Here is a 21972-nt window from a genome sequence, read left to right as displayed (position 1 = left end):
AATCTTTTTTGTATACATAGGCTATTTTTGGATTTATACACTACGCTTTGCCCCCAAAATCTTTAGCTCAGACTTGTTGACCTTCGCTTTCTGTATCGTTTTGCATTTTTCTTCCAGGTGAGCTTTTGATCTAAAGTTATTTCTTCATGCGCCGTTTCGTCCGGGATAACACCCCCTCTCACACCGCCTTTAACTAATTTGAGGACAGGAGATGAAACAGTTTCGCCATTTGGCCTTTAGTAAAAAAAAGAACTAGCGATGAACGACTCAAACCAGCTCAAGAAGAGATGACCAATGCCAGATGGTCGTAACTTGTCGACCAGAATATATCTATCAACCTTTTTGCCTTTTGAGAGATCTGTATGAACATTCTTGCCAGATTCGATATTAAAAANTTTTATTTTTTGAAACCACACATGTATTTTTTTTTTTAATGAAACGGTGATAAATATGCTATTGGATAAGGTAATTTCACCAGTCGGAATTATCAGATAAACCGTTGTCGATTACGTACGTGAATCTTGACTCGGACATCCGGCAGGATATTATAAAAATGAAATGAATTATTTAACAGTTTCTCAAGAAATTGTAACTTACGGCTCGCCGCTCCCTGGCAATGTAAGGCGAATCAGAAAGCAGATAATCTGTTGCACCGAAGACGTTGACAAATCGCGTCCGGCAATCTTTGAGAGGATGTGACATAAAAATAAAATTAAAAAAAAAATTGGCGTTATATTTTAATTGTCGGCTTAAGAAAGGCCCGTCGGATGTTAAATCTCGAACACCTTTCACTAGCCTAAAAGAAAATAACGAAAATAACACCTGGAACATCAGGACATCTTTTCTAAGGATGTAACGGTCTTCAAATTTACAGTATACGACTGATTATCTTCACTTTTACTTTCGTAAAAGAAACACTCGGAGGTTAACGGGTGCATCCCGCTCGATCCTCAGCCAATAGCAACAGCACTTCACAAAATGGACGAAAACCCATTGAAACACCAATTTTTTTCCAAATCCTCCACGACTCAAGGACAGATTTTAGGAAAATCCAGGGCCATTAATATAGACATCGAGAATTTTTTTAGGGTCCTTTCTGAACTAGGCCGATTGAACTTGGCAGTTAAGTCATTATACAGTCACGAGCTATATAATAAAATTGAAGCTATATTACCCAAGCTATATAATGTAGATGTAGATGTATTAGTCGGGGTGTAATATACTGCGCCCTTTAAGATCTATTATATATCTATACATTCTATATTGCATATCTTTATATTCTTCCAGATTTATGGTGAGATCTTGTTTTCAAGACAAAAAAACGAATTACTTAAGGCGTCTTTGCCTTCTTAAACGTTCGGCCACAGTCCCTCTAGAACTCTTTCTATACAAACCTATGATTATATGTAGATGTATATGTAGATGTATTAGTCGGGGTGTGCATTATACCGCGCGAAAATCAAAAATATTATTTTTACTCGAAATTTTCGACTAACCTTACAAAAATTTGACTTTAGGGGGTTTTTTGGGGTGAAAAAAGAATTTTAACTTTGTTCTTCGTTTTATTTTATTTAATTTGGTCTAATTAATTCACAAAGGCCGAATTGATGCTATCACGAGTAGTTTAATCGGTTCGAAAGCTCTGTAAAGTTTCAGGTAGATTTGTTTAGAATTGAAATTGAAAATTCTAATTTAAAAAAAAAAAATCATTAATTTGTATTATTCTAATTCTTCTTCAATTCCAAAATTGAATTTTAGAAGGCAAAAATTTCGAGGACATTTTTCCAAAAATTTGTAAGCATGACTTTGTTTAATGTAAAAATAATACTTTAGCCTATTTTGCCAAATCGGGCACAAATTATGTACCCACATAAATACCCATGCCATGGCTAGCTGCCATGTACAATTTTGATGTAGTGACCGAGCGACCTTTAGCACTTACCAAAGTGGGTTAAAGTCTTTTTTATCAAGAAATAAAGCTGATATTCAGTTTTTTCACCTCCAAAAACCCCTTATTACAAATTTTAAGGGAAATCAAAAAATAATTTTACTCAAAATATTCGCCTTTTAAAATGGCCGCGATTTTTTTGTTTCTAAAGTCACAGAAATGACGATAACTGTGAAAAAACACAAATCCATTATATTTAGTGGTCTAATGACCAAATTACTTCTTTCAATTATTTAATCTTTTTATGTAAGGTTACGGTTGAAATGAAAGAAAAAGCTTGTGCCACGGCGGGATTCGAACCTACAACCTTCGGCTCAATACACCGCTGCTCTACCACTTGAGCTATTGTGGTAGAGCAGCGGCCTATTGAGCCGAAGGTCGTGGGTTCGAATCCCGCTCGTGGCACTAGCTTTTTCATTTCAACGAAAAGATAAACTACACAAAGTTTTACAATGTTCTTTCAACTCGATAATTTTACTATTGAATAAACCATCCAAATATGTTTCGCTCTTAATTAACTTGGTCGTAAATTTTTCCAACATTCAATCAGAATTGCTGATAGTTCCACAAGCTTAGAATTCCAATCCAAGATTCGTTCTGTACAAACGTGTTTTATGCGGATTTTATTGACAATATCAATCGCTAGAAGAAAAAAAAGCGCGATTTCGACAGGCCATTTCACCACAACCGTTTGCCTACTACGATTTAAAGCGTAGAAGAAATGTAAAGAAAGAGTTATTATATAAATTTGTTGTTGAAAGCTCTTAATCCTTAGAACATTTTTATTACTATTATTTATTTTATTACAATGGTACTGATCACAGTCGAAAAATTAGTCATATTTCTTTAGGCTTTAGGTGCAAGGTGAAATTTTTTGGCCAGTTCAGCCTTACTAGTTTTATATCGTTTTTGGCGTTCCGTTATCGAGACAAAAGAAGTCTTTCAGATCAAAAACAGCGAGGATAAGCGAACCAGGATCGTAAACGGCCAAATGATGCAAATAAAATACCGTCGTTAAATTGAACATAAAAATTAACGGCCTTTCCGAGAAAATTATTTCGAAGGAATTCAAGAGAGCAAGAGGGTCGAATAAAAAATTTTCCCCGCTCAGCGCTTGTTACTCAATTAATGTACACGTTTATGTAATAAAAGATTTATATCAAATTCCATCGAAATCCGTTGCGGTTTGGTCACTTAGTAGGTCGGAAGGTATGCTCGTGTGTAACCGTTTCGGATTTTATGCGCGAATAATTAGCCTTTTTTTGTTGTTTTATTATTTGTATTGAAATCCTATCCGGCACGGATTGACTTTCATGGCAGCGAGACTCAAAATTAAGAGATTAAGATTAAGCTTACAATGGGAATTTTTAAACAAAATATTCTTCCTATATATTGCAAGGTAATTATATAAACCGATTCATTTTAATATCTACTATAAGAAAATAATAAGTAGGATCGTATTAAATGAGACTATATACATGAAAAGTTACAAAAATATAAAGTCGCTACCATTTAATGTAGGTCAAAATATTTGGTTTTTGAAAAACAATTCAGATTCGTTTTAAGCACCCTTTGAATTCCTTAAATACGAATGTTTGAAGGAAGCAAAAAATAGACATTTTTCGGTGTGATTCGACGGAGGCAGTTTATTTCTACGGTGTCCTGTTGTTCTACAGAAATATTCCTTTACTCTGTGGGTTTTATCCAAATTCAACATTGATATAACCTGTTGAAGTAGTGAGGATCCGAATAAAGGTCGAAACGCCGGCAAAAAATGAAAAAGGTGTTTTTCTAAACTACTTCATTCTTGACCGCTCCTCACGACTTCAAAAAATTATGAAACAACAGTTCACTAAGTAACATACGTTGTTATAACCGCTTCAAAACTGGATTATAATTTTTAATTTTATTTCTCAAGTTCTAATTTATTTACGAAGACGAATTTTACGTGGAGTTTAGAAGGTTTTATGCCTCTGTAGAGTTTCCAATAATTCGGTGAAGTCGATTCAAAATTATCACCATTTTTGTGATTTTCTTATAAAAAAACAAAAGACGAAAATTTTGCGTTTAAATTTTACACAGAAGACAAACACTTTGAGTGAGTAGAAATACTTTGATTGAATATATAAAAAATATATTTTGCATTGTATAAATTCACTTTTCCACATCCAAAATGTAATTGTTATATGTAAACAATGTTTGTAAATCCCAGGCCCTGAAGATGATCTCAATAAAGATCGAAACGTTGGCACGATTTCTAAATAAATATTTTGCAGAAAAATGATCATTTTTGATTTGACAAAAATTTTGTATTCAGGGGTTTTTGAAAGTGCAAAAACCTAATATTAACTTTATTTCTTGATTTAAAAAAAAAAATTAACTAACTTTGCTATGTCGCTCAGTCACTTCGACAAAATTGTAACTTGGTAGCCTTAGCATGGGCATTTATGTATACACATAATTTCTACCCTATGTGGGAAAGTGGGGTAAAATATTTTTTTCTTGGCAAGAATCTAAGTTCAAAAACCCCCGATTACCAATTTTTAAGGGGAAAAAATTTCCTCAAAATTTTCGCTTTTCAAAACGGCTGCGATTTTTTATTTTCTAAAATCACAGATATTCCAACAACTTTGAAACAACACTACCGATCTGTTTTGAAACTTTACACGGCTTTAGTGCCATCGGTGGAATCAATCCTCTGTGAATAAATTAAAACAAGAGAAATAAAATAAAACTTTTGAGATGTTTTTGTTGGCTTTCGTACTTATTTTATTCGCTTGTAGTGGCACAGCATATAAACATTGTCAACATGGGCTGAAAGCAAAATAATCCAGCTTTCCAACGGTTGTCATAACGTTGAATTTGGATAAAATTGACGGGAGTTATGGATTTTTATGTGGACCAACAAGACACCAGGAAAAATGTCAATTTTTTGTTTACAATCAAAATTCGTATTTAAGGACTTTAAAGGGTACATAAGATGAATCCGAATTGATTAAAAAAAAATCTGTAACCTATTATCCTAGAATCTTTTAATTTTTTTGTAGATTTTTATGTATTTTCATTTAATTCGATTCAACCTTTTACTTCATTATCCCATTATGGGGACCGCGGTAGCCGAGTGGTTAGCATGAGAGACTCTCACACCGCGGTCGTGGGTTCGATTCCCACCGTCGCCTCTGGCCCTTTTTTCACAATAACCCCCCCAAATTTCAACACACATATACGAATTGTCACATGGCTAATATGCATAGATCATAACGCCAAAAAAAAATTATCCCATTATAACAAAACAAATTCAATTACTTTTTCTTCGCTCCTAGGTATATAAATATTTTTCGACTCAGTCTAAAATTCAATGAATCGCCCGAAGAAAGAATTTTTGAAGGTCGGGAAAAGCCTTTTGTCATTCGCTACATGTCATTTGCAATTTTGCAATCCCGATATCAGATATTGCGAGACAGACACCTCACCGTCCAATTCAGACGCGATGGGAGTCCATGCATAACAAGTGAAAACACCATTTTCTAGGCCGGCTCCTCGACTCAAAAAAAAAGAAAAAGAAAAAAAGGTCGTTGACCGAAACAATAGAGCCTTCACTTTTCCAATGGTTGAAACACAAGAAATACCCAGCCCGACGGAAAGAAACTATGCTTCCTCGGTGACTATTCTATAACCGATGTGCTCCGGTGGAAGATTAAGTCTTCGACGATTTTGTAAAACGACCGATAATCTATCGAAAAGAAATCCAATCGGAGGAAAAGCATGAGTACATGAAATATTACACGTACTTACCATTTAAATATATGGCCGGTGTGCATTTCCTTTTTGAAAAAAAAAAAAAAAAAAAAAAGTGAACGGGCTTTCCACCTCTTCCTCCTGTACAATTAATATTTTATGAGATAATTGCGACCAGAGAAAGAAACGTGATACGAATGTTTTATGATAATTAAATCATAAATTATTTTTTGACATGCATATTTTCCTGTCTCCGGCCTCGTCCGAATTTTCCTATTAAATCAAATTACAACCCAAATTATTTATTATAGATAAATAATAAATTATAGAATTGTAAGCAAAGTGAAGAGTATTTTGGAAAACATATATTCCTGATTATATTAATATCAGCAACTATCTTTAGAAGAACTAAATACTTTTTTGCCAATGTTAAACTTAAGAGAATTTTTATTAGGTGAATACAGACTATTATATATAATTAAATTGGTTTTATTATCTAAGACCAATTCGTACTGGTATACTGACGACTCAAAAACAGATAGAGGCAGGGGAACTGGCGGCCTTAGTATTAATCTGAAGACCGAACTGCTTGAAATTTAGGTAATGCGCTTGTTTTGCCAGTCCGAAATCAATATTACTGAATCAGATAGATAAAAAGGCTAGGAACACATTCCAATAAGATAGCTATTTTAACTGACAATCAGGCAGCACTTACGGACTTAGCCTCGTGAAAGATAAAGGCAAAAAGCATATGGAATTAAATGGAAGCCCTGGGCATTCAGAACATAGAGGCAATGAGAAGGAACATTCGGCCAAAAAATATAGCCAATATGAATTCTCTAGGCCCCAAGCCCTATTTTTTTAAATATATTTTTTAACGAGGGTTCGCAACAGCAGAGGTTATATCAACCCTCGGGGTACCAGTGTTTTGGAAAAAAAGCCCATTTATAAGTATGTCGGGTTCGAAGGGAAGGCCGCTGGATGGGACCTTTACCTTACAGTGATGAGCGCTGTGTCAACATTTAAACCATTGCGGCCACCGACGCCCCTCCCGAAACCTATTGTGGCCTAGCATCTTGCCACAGAAATGGGTACATCCTTAAGTCCAAAACCTGGTGGACAATATCATCAACTATCTTTAGAAGAACTAAATGGTCCCCGCTCGCAAAGAGACTCATAGAACGGCCATTCGCAAGACTTACAAAGGCATTACTGGAACCGCAACAGAACAATGATTTTGGTTCGACTCCTGACAGGAGCCTAACAAGGCACACAGACATTAGACACACCGTGCAGATACTGCCAGGAAGAAGAGGAGACCGCAGAACACGTTTTATGTTTTTGTGAGGGACTATACAGCTGCAGATTCTTGCAACTGGGAGAGGAAAAGCCACAAGCAAGACTACAGTTAGGTACCACTGGCAAAGCTATGGAGGTTGATTAACAACCTGAAGCTGGCTGGTTATGTAAAATTATTACATATATAAAAATATAGGAGCACAATAGATCTACTTAGGTCAAGGTTCAGAAGGCCTTGTTGCCACCTCTTTTATCCCTATCCCTATATTATCTATAATATAAATAATATTCAAGACCATATTAAATGAAACAAGATGTATATACAAAGTTGCAAGAACCAACACAAGCGTTCAGGAAGTGTAACAAATTAGAATGAATTTCATCAAAGTCAAAATGATTTGATTTTTTAAAAACCCAATTTGGATTCGTTTTAAATACCATTTAAAGCCTTCATAGGAATTTATATATCAAAGAAAAATTGACATTTTTGGCTGGATTAAGTGGGGACGACTTTTGTTTTCTCCGGTGTCTTGTTGGTCCACTAAAAAACAACTAACATAACTCCTGTTAAATTTTATCTAAATTTAACATTACAACAATCGTTGGAAAGCTTAAGATTTCTCTATGTTGAGACTATTTCAACAGCGGGAACGAGAGGGGCTCAAAAGAGATCGAAAATCTTATTCATTCTTGCCTAAACTTACTAAGTGGAGCTAAGCTTACAAAGATAATTTTCTTCCTTTGTTCATGTATTTCGAGGCTATTAACTATATAAATCGATTTGTTTTTTATTACCTAGTATAAGAAAATAACACTCAGGATCGCATTAACTGAGGCGACATATATGAAATGTCACAAAAACAATAAGACAATGCTAGTAAAATCAAAATACTTGATTTAAAAAAGAACCATTCAGATACGCATTAAGCACCGTTTAAAGCCCATGGATACAAATTTTTATGGCGAATAAAGCACAGATGTATTGGGGGATTGAATATATTGGGGCGAAAAATATTACACTTGAGCCCCAGAAAACTTGAGAAAATATTATTCTTAAGGTTTTTGCCTTCGTTGTGCATGAATTTCAACGTGATCAATTTATTATATTATTATTATTATTCTATTTGTTTTATTATCCAATGTAAGAAAATAATATGCAAGGATCGTATTAAACGAGATTAGGTATATAACAAGTTATAAAAACCAATCGAAATTACTAGTAAAGTACGGCAAAAAAATTTATTTTTGAAAAAGCGATTCGGATTCGTTTTAAGCATCCTTCAAAGCCCGTAAATACGAATTTTTAAAACAAACAAGAAATAGATTTTTGATATTTTTGGCTCGATTCGGCGGGGGCGATTTTTTTTTCTCCTGTGTCTTGTTGTTCAACTTTAAATTTAAAAATTCATAACTCCTGCGGGTTTTAACCAAATTCAACGTTATGACAACCCTGAAAAGCTGGATTATTATACTTTAAACCCACGCATGCAAGAATTAAATTTTACGCCGTTATAAGTGAATAAAATAACGATGAAATCAACAAACACTCCCAAAACGTTTAATTTTATTTCCCCAGCTCTAATTTATGCACGAAGGCGAAGTCCGGGCCAGAAGATTCTAAGCCTCTGTAAAGTTTCAGGTAGATCAGTGGAGTCAAAATTATCACTATTTTTGAAGATTTTCGAAAAATATACACGAAACGAAATATTCCTAATACATTAATATCAGAGACTATCTCTAGATAAATTAAATACTTTTATATTTTTTTTATTGTCTCCCTTTAAATTTAAGGCAGTTTATATTAGGTCAATAACGATTATTTTGCTACTTTCTTTTCGTTATGCTGGTATTATCTGATTCTGGTGTTGTGACGCTAAAGCAGGTTCATATTTTATGGCTACTGTTTACAATTTTTGCTACTTGTCTACCATTTTTTCCCCTCTATCAGTAAAGAAAAAAAAACATTCCGTATACAGTTGATAAATAATGAAATAATAAGATTAATATAGTTGCGAACAGAGAAGGAAACGCGATAGGAATAAATCGTAAATTATTGTTGATAGTCATATTTTTCCGCCCTCGAATTTTGAGTAAAATTATAAGTGGTCCCTCGTTATCAGCTTTTATATTTATGGTTAATGTACAAGGCCAAAAAAAAATTATGCTTAAAAAATAAGCGCATGTCCGCTCGAAAATATTTCAAATTTGACATCTGCTGATATTTTTCAAGGTGAATTGTAATATAAAAGTTTTATCGTGAATTTTTCTCGATCTCCTCGCAATAATATTGAAGCATGTTCTCGAGAATGCTCGATTCTCAAAACAATCTTACGAGGCGGAAGAAGTCCGCGTGAAAGCGCATTCAATTTTCTGGTCGCGGGTTTAGAAAACTGTAAACGGTCTTCGAATTTCTAACAATTCTTCTGCCCATCCTAGACTGATGCTGTGAGAGTAGGGAAAAATTTAAAAATTACATTTATGAATACATGACGCATGCAATACCGTGAAAATATCACGGAAACGATTCTTGACTTTCATTTTTAAAAGGAGCCTACGTCATTTATGGATAGAGACGGAGTTTTTTTTCCCCTTGCATTGTTTTTTTAATCTTTAGTGTTTCTTGGTTTGGAAAAGGTAGATCAATATTGGGAAAATAGAAAAATTAAAGGTTGTCATTTCTTGATATTTTGTCAACTCCACCGCCTCTGGGTCTCGGATTTCTCCTCATTCTTAATTGCACGTATCAATAGAGATGTCGTAATAAAAAATAAAAAATCCAAGCCCCAAGCGGCCAGGTAAAGCAGAACCTGATGGGACTCTGAACCTGTTTCTTGAGTAACTAAGGAATGCTTATGTAATTCAGGTTTTTGGGAAGGTCGGGAAGGGTTACATAACAGGAATAAGTGAAGAACTCGATGGAGGGGCGGAAGGAATGGAATGGAAAAAGCTCGGCCCGTTCTGACTGGAAAGCTGAACGGCGGGCATCGGACCCCGGGCCCGCTGTGGAGGTGGCAAATCGACCATCGCATGGCGATGAATAAACATACCTTCCAAATCCGACTTGACCTACACCGGAGAATTCCAGAAATTTCACCGCGGACCCCCGCCGGCTAACTGAACTGGCCAGGGGGTAAAAAAAAACACATTCGTTTGAAAACTTTGAAAAAAAAAAGCGCGATGATAAGCGTGTAGGATGAGAGGTCGGAGGAGCGAAAAGGCAGGTAGGGCCAGAAATTATTATAATGTCAATGTACCTGACGCAATCCGAACAGGTGCGTACCAGCGATGATCAAATTTGCAATTAAACACTGAGGTACTTTTATATCAAAATCACAGTTTGGACGTACTAGATGCCAAAATAATTTAACGTTAAGCGTTAAGATTTTTCCTGCACGTCGACTATGAAAAAAGAGACGTTTAAGTAAATTTAATCTCTTTTTAAAAATCAAAATTTTTAGCAAAAAGAGACAACACTCGACACACTATAGTATAGAAGGGGAGACGGCCAAAAATCACAGAAATCTGGAGAGTTCAATTCCTTAGAAAAGGTGATGCGTTCATTCTGTTAATGAGACAATTTATATGAACGTTTCGGTTTGTTTCGTATATTATGTTGGGATGTCGGAGGAGGACACTGTACGACATAAATCACTCACTCCTAGTCTCCACAGATCTTTCAAATCGTGTACAAACCGAAAGCGGGCACCGTCGAAAGGGCCGAATGGCCCGATAGCCTAGACGACCGTATAATCAGCATATTCGACTTACGTTGTATGATGATCCTTAAACACGACGAGCAGGTAAGTTGACGACTAACTGGCACAGGTAAAACTGACTGAAGAAAGGATGGAATGTCTACTTCCCCCACTTCACCCTACTCACACCTACCTCTTTCCACATTTTTCTGTTCCTTTTTTTTCTCTTTTCATTTATCATTCTCCGTTAATTGTAAGACCGTGAACGGTTTTGTATCCAGATGCAGGAAGACTTGGGTTGAAATGACACCGAATGAGAACCAGGCTGGAATTTCTGTGTAGCGGCGATTGTTTCGGGGTCGGGTTTACATTCCCTCGTCAGGGTCGCGAGATAGGTGGATCTCTTCACTCTCGATCGACTTCTGAGATTCCATTGAAAGAAGAAACAGGTTGAGAACGAAGATTATTTTCGACGCTGGTTTTAAAGGAAAGCAATCTACAGTTAGGTGCTCGTTACTGTTGTCGAAAAACTACCGCTGTTCATATCGTATGCGATATACATGAATATAAATATTGTACGTGCAATTCGATTTAATCTTTCACGTTCAACACAGAGCGAGAGAGATAGAAATGAACTAATCTTGAAAACATGCGCGGACATTGTCGTTTTAAAAAACTCGTACATATAATTCATCTTCATCATCATCTATCCTCAGCATTAACATTTCTCACTGCATTTATGCATAATTTAAATGTATTTTATAATCCAAAAAATATATGAAAGTAAATAAAAAAAGAGCGATTATTCTTCGGCATTATACTCACTAGTTTATTTACTTATTGGATTTGAATAATATCAAATTGACTATAAGTGAAAGTAGTACGTCTTAAAAAAAGTGTTACAGTTTTTTTCCGTCAAATTAACCATTTTTAATTTCAAACTCACCCTTTCATTAAAACAAAAAACCAATGGTATGAAACATAATCATTTAGTATAAAATTCCTGCATATTTGCGAATTTTTTAATAGTAGAAAATAATTGGACTATTAGAAGAAAAATAAAAAATTAATTACAATTAAAATTGAAAAATTAATAAAATTAAATAAAAAAATAAAGGATTAACTTTTAATTTGAATTTTTTTAATTTAAAATTGGTTCTTATCCAAAATACCACATTAAAATTAATATATTACAATTAATTAAGGCGGGAAAATAATAAAAAAAGTAGTAGTGGCGTATCAAGCCGAAGATCGTGGGTTCGAATCCCGCTCGTGCCATTGACTTTTTTATCTCAACTAAAAACCTTAATAAATTGTAATATATTAATTGGTCAAGCAGGCCACGAAATTAGTGAATTTAAGTTATATAAAATTCTTCAATTAATTCGAGTTTTATTTAAAATATAAAATACTTGCTTTATAGAACAATTATTTCACCAAATAAATCTCTCATTAATAGATGTATTTTACATTGAATTTTACATAAATTTTTATTTTAATTATACATAACAGCCATATGGTCCTCTAATATCCCAATTATTTTATATCTAAAAAATCGAATATATACAGGAATTCTACTTTATGTGTACACGTAACCACTTCAATTTGAAGTTAAATACGATTAAGTTGAAATTAAATAAGGTTAAATTTCAGATTCAAAAGTTAATTTGAAGTTAAAAAGTTAATTTGAAGTTTAAACAGGTAATTTGAAGTTAAAAAGTTAATTTGAAGTTTAAAAAGTTAATTTAAAGTTAAAAGAGAGTAAGTTGAAATTTATGAAAAGGTTAAATTTAAGTTAAAAGAATTAATTTGAAGTTTAAAAAGTTAATTTCAAACTTAAAATGTTAATTTGAAGTTTAAAAAGTTAATTTCAAGCTTAAAAAGTTAATTTTAAGTTTAAAAAAATTTACGTTGAAATTAAAAAAGGTTAATTTGAAGTTAAAAAGGTTCATTTGAATTTAAGAAGATTCATTTGAATTTATAAAGGTTAAATTTAAATTTAAAAAAGTGTTCATTATAAAGGTTCATTTTACGTCAAATAGGATTCATTTGAAGTTAAAAAAAGGTTCATTTAAATTTTTAAAGGTTAATGTGAAGTCAAAAAAATTGATTTAAAGTTAAAAAAGTCAATTTGAAGTTGAAAAGGTTAAATTTAAGTTAAAAGAACTAATTTCAAGTTAAAAAGGTTGATTTGAAGTTACAAAAGTTTAATTTGAAGTAAAACGATTCTAATTTAAAAAGGTTAATTTGATGTGAAAAAGTTCATGTAAAATTAAAAATGGTTAATTTGAAATTAAAACGGGTTAATATGACGGAAAAAGCTACCTATTCCAAAAATTAAAAGTGAATTTTCCGATGATTGTTTCGAAAAAAGAAATGGAAAAACGTCGAACAGCGATTTGTCTCTTTTAAACCAGAGGGACAATTCGGAGCCTCATTTTGTAGAATTTCTATTTTTTTAAAATCGTCAAGATATTTGTCAAAATAGAGAGGATATGGCAGTATTGTGGATTTTCCTGTAAAATAAAATTAAATGACCGGACAGTTTTTTTCCCACGATTTTTGCCAAAAAGAAAATCTATTTTCAACAATAAGAGGAAGAGAAAAAAAATTGATTTCACACAATATTGGTTCTTCCAAAAAGGACTTTGAATCCTTGTGGGTTCGAATCCCGCTTTTGACACTAACTTTTCCATTTCAATCAATACCTTACATAAAGATTAATTAATTGACAGAAGTTACTTGGTCAATCGGACCACGAAATATAATGAATCTATGAAATAATGTTCAACGATGGGAAACCACCTTTTTCCCATGGCCTGCTACAAGAATCCGATTATTCAGTAGGACAGTGCAAAAAGAGAGAACAATCGTTTTATAAGTAATCACCTCGATCTCCACTGATCTGTCCTTAGATCTGAATAGCATTAAAAATGTTTTTCTAATGTAAACAGTACGTTTACAAGGATTCAAAGCTTAAAGGACTCAAGGCTGCAATCCTGGCATAAATTAAAATACATATCACTCGCATTCTTGACAAAATCGTTTACAAAAGAGACAAGTAGAAATTATAAAAACGTTTTAAGAATCGACACAAGACTTTTACTAATATATATACACAAACGATTACTTACAATTACGAACTTACAAATGGCGAGCTCGAGCCAAAACTCTGCACTCACACGACTGAAGACAAGATTCCTTCGTAATGATGACGGATCATAGGCCTAAAAAGAATCTCTTTCTTAACTTTATAATACTGTCCTAAGAGTACTCCCTTGCAATGGAATTTTTCCGTTGAAAATCCGAACTTGTCCGATAAACCTAACCACTTACCTCAATCCTATCTTCTGATAAACTAGTGATATAGGAAAAATCCTCGAGAAGGTACTTCTGAAAAGAATCCTCATCCTCGAAGAAAAAACCATTATTCCTTCTCACACGTTTCCATAAACACTACTTCACACTCATGTTAGGAATACTAACTTTAGACGCATACTCCTTGAGCTTAAACAGCTCTGCTTGTATCCTTTCTCTGATGTGACTCAGACCTTGGGTCTGTCATTGGGGTTTACTGTGGAAGCTCAAGAGCATCCTTCCATTTACCTACTTCCTCGCCCTCCCTTGATACTAGACTGACCACATCTTTCTGGTTAGCCAGGGAAATCCATCTCTAGAATCCGACAGGGTTGTATCCGTGATCGCATCCTGCTTTCAACCCATCCTCCCTACTCATTCCGACACATTTAGTCACACTTTTGTAGATGGTAGTGCTATAGTAGCCACTATATTGTCCCTTTTGAGATACGTTCTCTCTTGAAACGTTTGGGTGCTTTCCTCGAAGTATTGGAGCATTTGGATATAATTTGGCATCCGGGTTTGCTGTAGAACCTATAAAATCTTTCGCCTCCTTAAAAAAGCAAAAATCTTTCTAGCACACTTTTATATTGCTGTTCTAAAGAACACTCACTTTCCTTTCAGTAGAAGTTTTACGCTGTAAACGCATTCAAAGCCCCATAAACCTAACAGCTTGCTAATTCTATAATTCTATCATCCGGTAAGCCTCTTATACTAGTGAAAATCCTCGAGAAGTTCCTCTGGAAAAGAATCCTTCCCATCCTACAAAAACAAAACATCACCTCACCAGTTTGGCTTCCGTAACTTTCCACACACCAGCAATACGTGTTATAGACACAAGGTCATTGAGCTGAAACAGTACTGTTATTCTATGGTGTCTTGTATCTCTTGAGATCCCTTCCTCTCTTGAGTTGAAACAATATTATTTCTTGGGTGCTATCCTTGATGTGGTTTTGACTGATATCCTCCAATGAAGATCCTGTCCTTTCACTACAAGCTTATCTTATTAACCTAGTACGTTGGTTGAAAAAGTGTCGAAGTAAAATAAATATAGACGAAAGTCAACAAGCTTCCCATAACATCGGAGGTGGAATAATGTCTCCACTTGCTACATCACATGCTGATATCCTATCCTTCAATAAATATCCCGTACTCTCACATATCTCACCCTATCAACCTCAAATCTTGGCTGAAAATGTGTTGAGGCAAGATAAAGGCAGACAAAAGTCAACAAGCTCCCCATAACATCGGAGATGGAATAATGCCTCTACTTACCACATCACATATCCTTTGCTATAGTCAATAACGCGGTACATTGGTAATGCGCGGTACATCAACAAAAGACACGTGGAAACGATATACTACCCCATTACATGCATGTCATGATATCATGACGGGCTGGTTTCGAAATGTGCCTGCATTCTTTTGTCGATTTCTCTGCACTTCCACCTCTGCGCGATTGAGGTGATTGATTCTTCGCGCCCAAGTGCCACGTTTTTTCTAATCTGGACAAATCAACAATATTGTGGTATAAAAATAAAATTTGTTGGGAATAATAATCCAAGTTCAGGCAGAACTTTAATCATATTTTTTCACATTTACAACATGTTTTGTAATAAAGTATATTGTTATTAAGCCAATGGTCGACCGATTTGACTGAAATAAAAGATTATCGAGTGTAATAAAATGACAATTGTCTACGGCGACATGCCACATTGGTTTTATACCTTCTGGAATAAGAGCAAATTAATACCAGAATCAATGACATCGAAGTAGATTTTTTGCGGTTGACCACCAGCGTGATTACCTTGACAATTTATAACCCACGTTGCGTCACGATTTATGTTGGAACACATCGCTATAGATTTTTTTTGAAAAATTTCATTTCAGCCTTAGCTTCTACAGAAAAATCGGTCCTTTTTTCTGCCTCCCTCTTTAACAGCGGTTTTTAATTTAAAGCCGTAGAAACAATTTGACGTTAGAAAACAGAGTAAGAATACCGACCGCACTTGTGCCCTGCTTTCATACGCGGATGTCTTTGAACCAAGTAGCTGCTCGACCTGAATATTGAAACATGCTGTTAATTATAATTATAGAAGATCAAGGACAAGTACGTTCCAGATTTTAGCGGTTGTCTATGGAAATATACCGCATTTATGGAAGCGTCTTCATCCTGGGATGACTTTCACACAACGTTCCTCGACTGATATATGGTTGAAAACGTGATAAACAAAATCAAATGCCTGTTGAATTATTTCTGTAGTAATAAATCTGAGAAAATTGGATGATTATATATTTTAAGTTTTTCTATTCTATACTATCGCTTCAAACGAAGGACAAGAGAATATAAACGGTTACAAATTCTTATATTCTTGAGCTTTCTAATTATTCAACTGGCAAATAAGCCATTGTGCAGGGTTATATTTATTATCCTTAAAGGGGCTTTACACTACCGTTATCTCTTAAAACAAACAATTCCTATTTATTGTTAATTAACTTTAGATTATTATGATATTAGAACTGATGTAAAAACTAATATGTGAAGAAGGATGGTGTATTCATGACAATGCCTATTTCTATATCCAACTACACATTCATTTTTGCTTTGCTCTTTGAGGGCTCTTCCTGTTGCGGCGAAAGCTTGAAACATTTCTTCAGATTGGCACGTGTTGTTAAGATATTTTTAATTAAGAAATTATTCTTAATGAAGATATTCTTCAATATTTAGTTTTAATGCCAAAAAAAAAAAAGAATTACTCAAAGCGTCTTTGCCTTCTTAAACGTTCACCCACAGTCCTTCTGGAACTCATTCGAAACAAACCTATGAGTAGATGTAGATGTAGACGTAATAGTCGGCTAGCTGTTGTATCCCCCGTTCTGTGACTATAGCACACCGGTGAGCCCTAGTTTATCAAGGAATTTGGTTTGTAGGCCCGGTTTAGTGGTTGAATGTCTTCTACGGTTACATTGTACGTTCCAAACCATTTCCTCCTGCTGGAAAGTATAGCACCAAAGTTTGTTAATAGGTGTGTTGATGTCTCTCCTCTGCTTCTTTACAGATCCTGCACATGCAGTATTGGGTTATTATCTTCTTTATTTGTCCGTTTAGTTTGCAAGTGTCCTGTTAAGAATCCTGTTAGGATTCACAGTTTTTTTCTGCTCCCCTATTCTATTACTTCTTTCCTTTCGAAATTTGTTAGGGGGTTCTTGGATTGTGTCCAATGAGTGAGTTCTATTGTCCCCTCATTTTCTTTTTACCTTCTGTCTGAGATACTCATTGATAGTGTGGGTTGCTACGCAACAGAAGGGTTGAGGTCCTATCGGTGGTATAGCCGTTATAAAGGTATGAAAGAAAATTTTTTTAGGAAGGAGTCGAAGGATTTCATAGGTTGTACAATTAACGCGGATGCCAACCATCAAAAGCTTGAGCCACATCAAGGACAGCAGTACACTTTCATCTAAAGAGAAGAAGAGATGGCTTCTACAACATTGCTGGATTCTGTAGTGGTGTTTCCGGGATAATATTTTGATCTTCTATAATGGGAAGGATTCTTTCCAGAAGGAGCTTCTCGAGAATTTTTCCTAGTATTCTAGTGCCATATTCTGACTCCTGGTAGTCCTTAAGATATAAGTCTAGAGGTTATTAAGACGAGGATTGCTTTTTTAGGTAGGAGTCGAAAAGGATTTCATAGGCTTCACAGTTATACGGATGCCAAAGCCAAACCAAGTAAAGCATCTGAGGAGTACTGTTTCAGCTCAAGGAGCTTGCGTCGATTGTAAAAATCCAAAGCCTCATAAACCTAATCACTCACCTAATCCTATCACCGATAAGCCTGTAAGATACTAGGAAAATCCTCGAGAAATTTCTTTTGAAAACAATCCTTCTCTAAATACCACTTTACAATCCAGCAATGCCACTGTAGGGAAAGTAAGTGATACTTAGAGCAGCATGAGAAAGGTTGAAAGAAAATGTTTTTTTTTTAGATTCTAAGGATTTCGTAGGTTCCAAGGCAAACCTGAATGCCAAACCCTCAAAAGCTTGAGCTTCATCAAGGAAAGCACACGATTGCGTCTGCAGGACGGTAGTATTGCTGGATTGTAGAGTTGTATTAACAGAATCCAACCTGGTGAGATGGGATAGTGTTGTTTTTTAGAGTGGAAAGGATTGTTATCAAAATTAGTTTCTCCGAGATTTTTCCTAGTATCCAAGCAGTTTGGTGTGAACCGTAATAGTCCTTAGAACAGCATTGTAAGGACATGTTAAGAAGAGTATTGCTCTTTTTTAAGGAGGAGTCGAAAGATTTCAGACGTTATAAAGTCGTACCATGGAACTTTCTTTTTGGAAATTTTTTTGATAATATACTGGACCTCTGAAGTTTGTTTTGGAAGGTAGAGAAGTAATGGTTGAACTAGTTCTGTTTTATATTTATAATATCAAACCTAATGAATTATTTTACAATTAATTAAGGTTTTTAGTTGAGATGAAAAAAAGTTAATGGCACGAGAGGGATTCGAACCCACGATCTTCGGCTTGATACGCCGCTGCTCTACCACTTGAGCTATCGTGACCTCGATCCACTCGGACATCAACTCCCCATCTCAACCCCACCTTATGAGGTTTCCCTCCTTTAATTGGTAAGTATTAATTGGTCAAGCGGACCACGAAAATAGTGAATCTAATGAATTATGTTCTAAATTAATAATGGATTAAAATAAAATAAGAAACGTGCAAAATGAAAAGTACGAACATCGCACCGCCACAATAAATAGAATAAAATAAATTCTCAGCACTGCTATAAGTGTCGTTTCTCCCGCTGTTTCAGGAATTTTGCAATTCCTAATCGTTCAAGTGTATTTAATTTTTACTAAAAATAAATGCCAATTGTATTTGTATTTATTAGATATTCACTTCCTGAAGAGTTGAATTTGAATTTGTGTCGTAAGGAGGCGGGCGCTGGTCGCTCTTCGTTCTTCGAACGAATGAATCTCTTGATCGTTCTTCGAGAATCGTTCGTTCACCGGCCGCCTCGACTGTTGATATACCATGATGTTTGTTTTTCAAACGACGTTCCGCTGTTACTGGGCAGTTAATATTTAATTATTTTATTTGGAGGGGGTGTCACAAATTGCCGTAGACGGCCAATATATCGCCTTTCTACCGTCTACGAAATGGTAAAATAACATCTTAATTTTTTACTGTGTTTTCAGCACTACTACACTCCTGATGTATCATGTTTCTCAGCCACTATATGTCACTATAAAACACCCAAGGATTGACATGGTTTGGATTTTAATTTTTTTCATTTACTGACACAGTTATGAAAAGTCATCATTCTGTTGACAAATTAAGATCCACGCCCAACTTTAGCATGTTTGGCATTGTTCAAAACCATGTAGGTTGGTGAAACAGGTTTGAACCTGCTCGATCACTGCAAAATGATTTATATAATCGTGAGATATCCAATTGTCCGCAGTGTGATGAACCTGTTAGTCGTTGTGGTTCATTCTTAGTCTGGCTATCTATGCTGGGTCAGTCAGAAGTGTTTCGGCATTTCTTCATCATCAGAGCCAAAGCGACCTGACAGAGTGAGCCAGATTTCGTAATCGTTTACTGTCCCCTACTTGATTCCGATAGTGTGCAGAGACAGGTATTGCTTTAAGCGGATCCTGGGGTGGAGTGCTACCTGAAAAGGTGAGTGCTTCTGCCCAGGCAGACACTGAAGATAACAAAATGCCAAAACGCATCTGACAGACCGGCCCAGTGAGGTTAGACCAAGGTTCAAATGGCACTGGGTTATTGGGTCTGTCTACATTCGTGGGTTTTTTAATTACTCAAATGTGTATCGGCATTGTGCCATATAAAGTGTGTGCCTGGGCAGAGGAAATTAACTCTTCAGGTGGCACCCACCCCAAGCTCGACTTACCCTCAGTAAGCCGCTTAAAGTAATACCCATCTCTGCATTATTAGACTCAGCCTCCAAGTTCCTCCTGAAGAGAGTCAGTAGATCAAGAATCAAATTACAGGATTACTCCAAGTGTTTAGGTAGATCCAAGTTTTTCATGAAGATGCACAATGCCATAACATGTTTGAGTAAATTAAAAACTTGCTAGTGAATACCCAATAAGTAACCCAGTGCCAATTCAACATGTGTTCACCAATTCGCAGACCAACACCCACCATCATCTTCAACTCTAATTTGTTGAAGTTGAACAAGTTTTAGTAGACAATGGAAAGTGTCGTGTGGTAATTTGCTTGTACCAGGTCCCCCAGAAATTTTTTTCTCACTTTTTTTCTCTCATTTTTGAAGTATGAAATAAAAAATAGTATTAAAAAAATATATTGTATTTCATGAAATAATCAACATCGGCTTCATTGTCCCTCAATGTCAAGCAATTCCGCTTCCTGTTTTTGCTTTACATTAATGATTTCCCTAAATCCATAAAATATTTATGAAGAGGCTCCCAAAGCTACTGGGCCGCTGAAATAGGCTTAACTTGAGTGTAGAAATATCTCAGGATATTGTGTTTGGATCCAATTCCTTCATTCCTTACCCTCCTATTCCTCCATTTACAATTAAAAATCATTCTATTTTCTTGGTGTTCTCCTTGATCAGGCTTTGTGCTGCAATTCCCATCTCCCAACTTCCCTCTGCTGCTTCTCCATCAATTTCACTGTGCCAGCCAGCCACCCTCTCTTCTTTGGTATGTGTAAACCTACTGTTGTTTCCTTCTCCCCCTCTCTATTTTCACCTTTAGCACTTCAACTTTTATCTCTTGTATCCAATCCCTGCTAATAGTTTTCCTGGAAGATTTTTGTTTTTTAATAAAGTACAAAATTCTTCTCAGTGGTATGGTATCGAGGCCTACATTACACAAGAATGACTACCCCGGGTACTGAATGACTACCATAGCACTGCAGTTGCAAGGCAGTTGGATGTGAGACATAAAATAACTTACATTCCCCCAGTGGAGGAAAGGCACACCAAAGGAGAAAATCTCACGAAAAATGGTGAAGCCCAAACAAACAAGATTAATTTAAAAATAATGCTTTTGTGTTTGTTTTGAACGTATCACAATGTGTTTCTTGTATTGTTGTGAATATCTAATTATGTAATTATCTTGATCTGGCTTTGCCTTTGGAATTTAATTTGAAAAAGGTATTATAAAGTGGTTTGACCCCCCCCCTCCTGGGCCACCCAACATGTAGTTGAATGTTAAGCCCTCCTGTAATTATCTTCGTACTTTATCTAATATGAGAAAGATATAATGGCATCATATAAAAGATTTTAATATTTTTTCCAGTGTATTTACCATGTTATCAACAGACAGAGGACTGTCTTTGTGTATTTTAACTTAATTTTAACTGACCTTGCTATGTTAGTCTTAGGCTCTATTGTTGACTAAAAGTGTTGTTTTTTTAATGTACAAAAATTTTTCATACAGTGAAAAATATTAGATTTAAGCAAATATAATAAATATGTAAGAAAATTTATTAGTATTGTTTATTTAATTAATTTTCAAGCAGTCATGATGAGGTATTTTGTTCCCCAGAGTATTTTTTATTTTTTTCATTTTGTCTTGCAGAATTTACAAAACCAAACCACCTAGCCTTGTTCTATTCCTGGGAGACGTTTACTGACATAAGAAAAATAAAATCTAAAAAATCTTTGGCCTATCGATTTTATCAGATAACTAGATCATTTCAGCCCTCCAGATTGACGATCAACTCTGATTTAAAATTTATTTCATGTTTTTACCGTAGCATCTATAAACACATAATAATAATCTATGAACACCTTTGTTAAAAATTAATGAAAAAAATACATGGATGTTTCAACATTTACTATTATTGGGTTCATAATAGAACAATTTGAGCAGGCAGACAATAAATCTAATTTTTTTTTTTGTTTAAAGCTTAGTTATACACTGATTTTG

The 21972-nt window shown here is 35.0% G+C and overlaps 2 protein-coding genes across 3 annotated transcripts in view; one reads left to right on the top strand and one right to left on the bottom strand.

Annotated features, from left to right (window-relative positions):
- Window positions 1-10847, bottom strand: part of LOC106671682 — a 65220-nt gene extending 54373 nt beyond the window's left edge. The window contains exon 1 of the mRNA XM_014402615.2: window positions 10754-10847. The gene's annotated coding sequence lies outside the window, so the exon portion shown is untranslated. The remainder of the gene's footprint in view (window positions 1-10753) is intronic.
- Window positions 3120-21972, top strand: part of LOC106671694 (endoplasmic reticulum metallopeptidase 1-like) — a 31979-nt gene continuing 13126 nt past the window's right edge. The window contains exon 1 of one of the 2 annotated variants that reach the window (XM_014402628.2): window positions 3120-3347. In XM_014402628.2, coding sequence (XP_014258114.1) covers window positions 3306-3347 — 42 coding nt within the window. In that variant the 5' untranslated portion in view covers window positions 3120-3305. Of the gene's footprint in view, window positions 3348-19044; window positions 19210-21972 lie in introns of those variants that run through there. The other variant, XM_014402634.2, reaches the window with a different exon arrangement.

The sequence above is a fragment of the Cimex lectularius genome, unplaced genomic scaffold (genome assembly GCF_000648675.2).
Source record: "Cimex lectularius strain Harlan isolate CLEC.00 unplaced genomic scaffold, Clec_2.1 scaffold160, whole genome shotgun sequence".
Lineage (NCBI taxonomy): Eukaryota > Metazoa > Arthropoda > Insecta > Hemiptera > Cimicidae > Cimex > Cimex lectularius.
Note: the sequence above shows the minus strand (reverse complement) of the source record. Positions and strands in the feature narration are given on the sequence as shown.